Below are 2,231 nucleotides of genomic sequence, written 5' to 3'. Positions count from 1 at the left end.
TGTGTGTGTGTGTGTGTGTGTGTGTGTGTGTGTGCATGCGTGCATGCGTGTGTGTGTTCCTTCCAGCTGAGGGAGGAGATAGATAAGTACGGGATAAAGATCTATCAGTTCCCGGACTGCGACTCTGACGAGGACGAGGAGTTCAAGCGGCAAGATAAAGAGCTGAAGGTGAGCTGATGAGTCTGAAACCACAACGTCTGTTTAGTTCTGATTACTGAAAGTTACTAATATTTTTATCACTTTGAGGAACTTGCTCTTTACATGACCGTTGCAATGTTATAATGTTTTGCAACTCTGCTGCGAATGTTAGGAGAGAAGTGTTATAAATGTTACTCTGTTATATTTATCTGACAGCATTTAACTTTGACTGATTACTTAACAGATCAAGATTTTATGTACTAAATATAAAATAATAATTCCCGTTGGAATGGCGGCAGCTGGATGTTTAAGCAATTTACTCTTTAAACGTTCCTGTTTAAATGTTTTCATCAGGCCACTTAGCTAACTATTGTCATACTACAACTGTTTTGTTGTTGTTGTTGTTTTTGTTGTTTTACCACTTATAGTTAACTATTTTAACTACTTACCTAACTATTCAAAATTTTTTTTTACCACTTTAAACAAACTATTGTGACCATACTTAGCCATTTCGACTTTTTTTTTTACTGTTGTCAAATTGTTTGTGTTTACTTGGCTAACTATTACAATTTTTTTGTCATTTATTCATTTATTTTCATTTATTTAAACTTTATCATACTTAGGTGGCTATTTTAACTACTTTATGATATTCTTTTTCAACCTCTTTGCTCCAACAAGTTTTCAAACAATCATTTGATAGGTTCCAATTTTTAATTAAACTGTGACAAATCACAGTTTGTATTTTCATTTGAGTTGAGTTACTTAGCTGATTTTGAAACATAGCTACTGCAGTTATGATATTTAAAAAATATATCAAACTATAATACAACAAGGGCCCCTATAATGAGTATTTTTATTTTTATTTTTTTCATGATTCTTCACATGAATTTTGGTAATAATTATGCACTATAATCATTAAGACTTTTACTTGTAGTGTAGTACATTTACACAGTGGCAGCACCAGTTTTACTTTAAAGGATGTGATGTTTTGTGATGCAGGAGAGTACTCCGTTCGCAGTGATCGGCAGCAACACTGTGGTCGAGGCCCGAGGTCAGAGAGTGAGAGGACGGCTGTACCCGTGGGGCATCGTAGAGGGTAAGAAACTCCCAAAAACTGTCCATCCCAACTCATCGCCGTTCTTCAGACCGCAGTTACCATGACAGCGTCACATTTCCAGTGACTGAGCAGCTCTGATGTTAATGTCTTCCAGTGGAAAACCCGTCCCACTGCGACTTTGTGAAGCTGAGGACCATGCTGATACGAACCCACATGCACGACCTGAAGGACATCACCGGCGACTGTCACTACGAGAACTACAGAGCCCAGTGCATCCAGACCATGACCAGGTGAGTCTGCAACTCTGTGTGTTGTTTTGTCATCATCGTGGGCTCATTTTGGCCTTTTGTCGAGTATCTGATATCATCCAGTTGAGCTCAGAGAGAGAAAAGTCAAGTCAATTTTATTTATAAAGTCCATTATTACAGATCACAGTTTGCCTCAGAGGGCTTTACAGTAGACGACGTCCCCTCACATCAACTGAGGAAACCTCCCCCAAAAAACCTTATAACGGGAAAAAAATGGTAGAAACCTCAGGAAGAGTGACTGAGGAGGGATCCCTCCTCCAGGACAAACAGACGTTCAATAGATGTCGTAAAAAAGGACCATAACACACTAGAAAGGTTTCGATTAATTCTCAAATTGCGCAAATTGAAAATATAAAATACACCTAATGGAAAAATGTCAATTTCTAAAAAAAACTCCCATTTACCGCAAAAAAAGTTTAATGATAGTCACCATATCAGCAAACAACTTTCAGTTTTGATCCTTTTATAACAGTAAATTAACAATAAATCACAACAAAACATTTGAGCGTTTAAACTAGCGTTAGTAATGCAACACAAATTTTTCTCTGCGTCCAGTGTGAATGCACAGTAAGCCGACCTGAGTAGACCACCGTCCAGAACAAAAATATTACTGCAAAACTGTGGTCAGCCTGTGCAGATTGTCACGCAACAGCATAATTCATGTTGTGAGTGTTTTGCAGTTTTTGTTCAGATATAATGATTGTAACATACATAGACTGTATATACAA

General features: G+C 37.5%; 1 protein-coding gene across 1 annotated transcript; it reads left to right on the top strand.

Annotated features, from left to right (window-relative positions):
* Positions 1–66: 66 nt before the first annotated feature.
* Positions 67–1,485, top strand: LOC121964595 (septin-5-like; the record flags this gene model as incomplete). The annotated part of the gene is made up of 3 exons (XM_042514800.1): positions 67–168; positions 1,138–1,234; positions 1,350–1,485. Coding segments are annotated over 3 exons (335 nt in total), but the record flags the coding sequence as incomplete, so codon positions are not given.
* Between the last annotated feature and the right edge of the window lie 746 nt (positions 1,486–2,231).

The sequence above is a fragment of the Plectropomus leopardus genome, unplaced genomic scaffold, assembly GCF_008729295.1.
Source record: "Plectropomus leopardus isolate mb unplaced genomic scaffold, YSFRI_Pleo_2.0 unplaced_scaffold16253, whole genome shotgun sequence".
Classification (NCBI taxonomy): domain Eukaryota; kingdom Metazoa; phylum Chordata; class Actinopteri; order Perciformes; family Serranidae; genus Plectropomus; species Plectropomus leopardus.
Note: the sequence above shows the minus strand (reverse complement) of the source record. Positions and strands in the feature narration are given on the sequence as shown.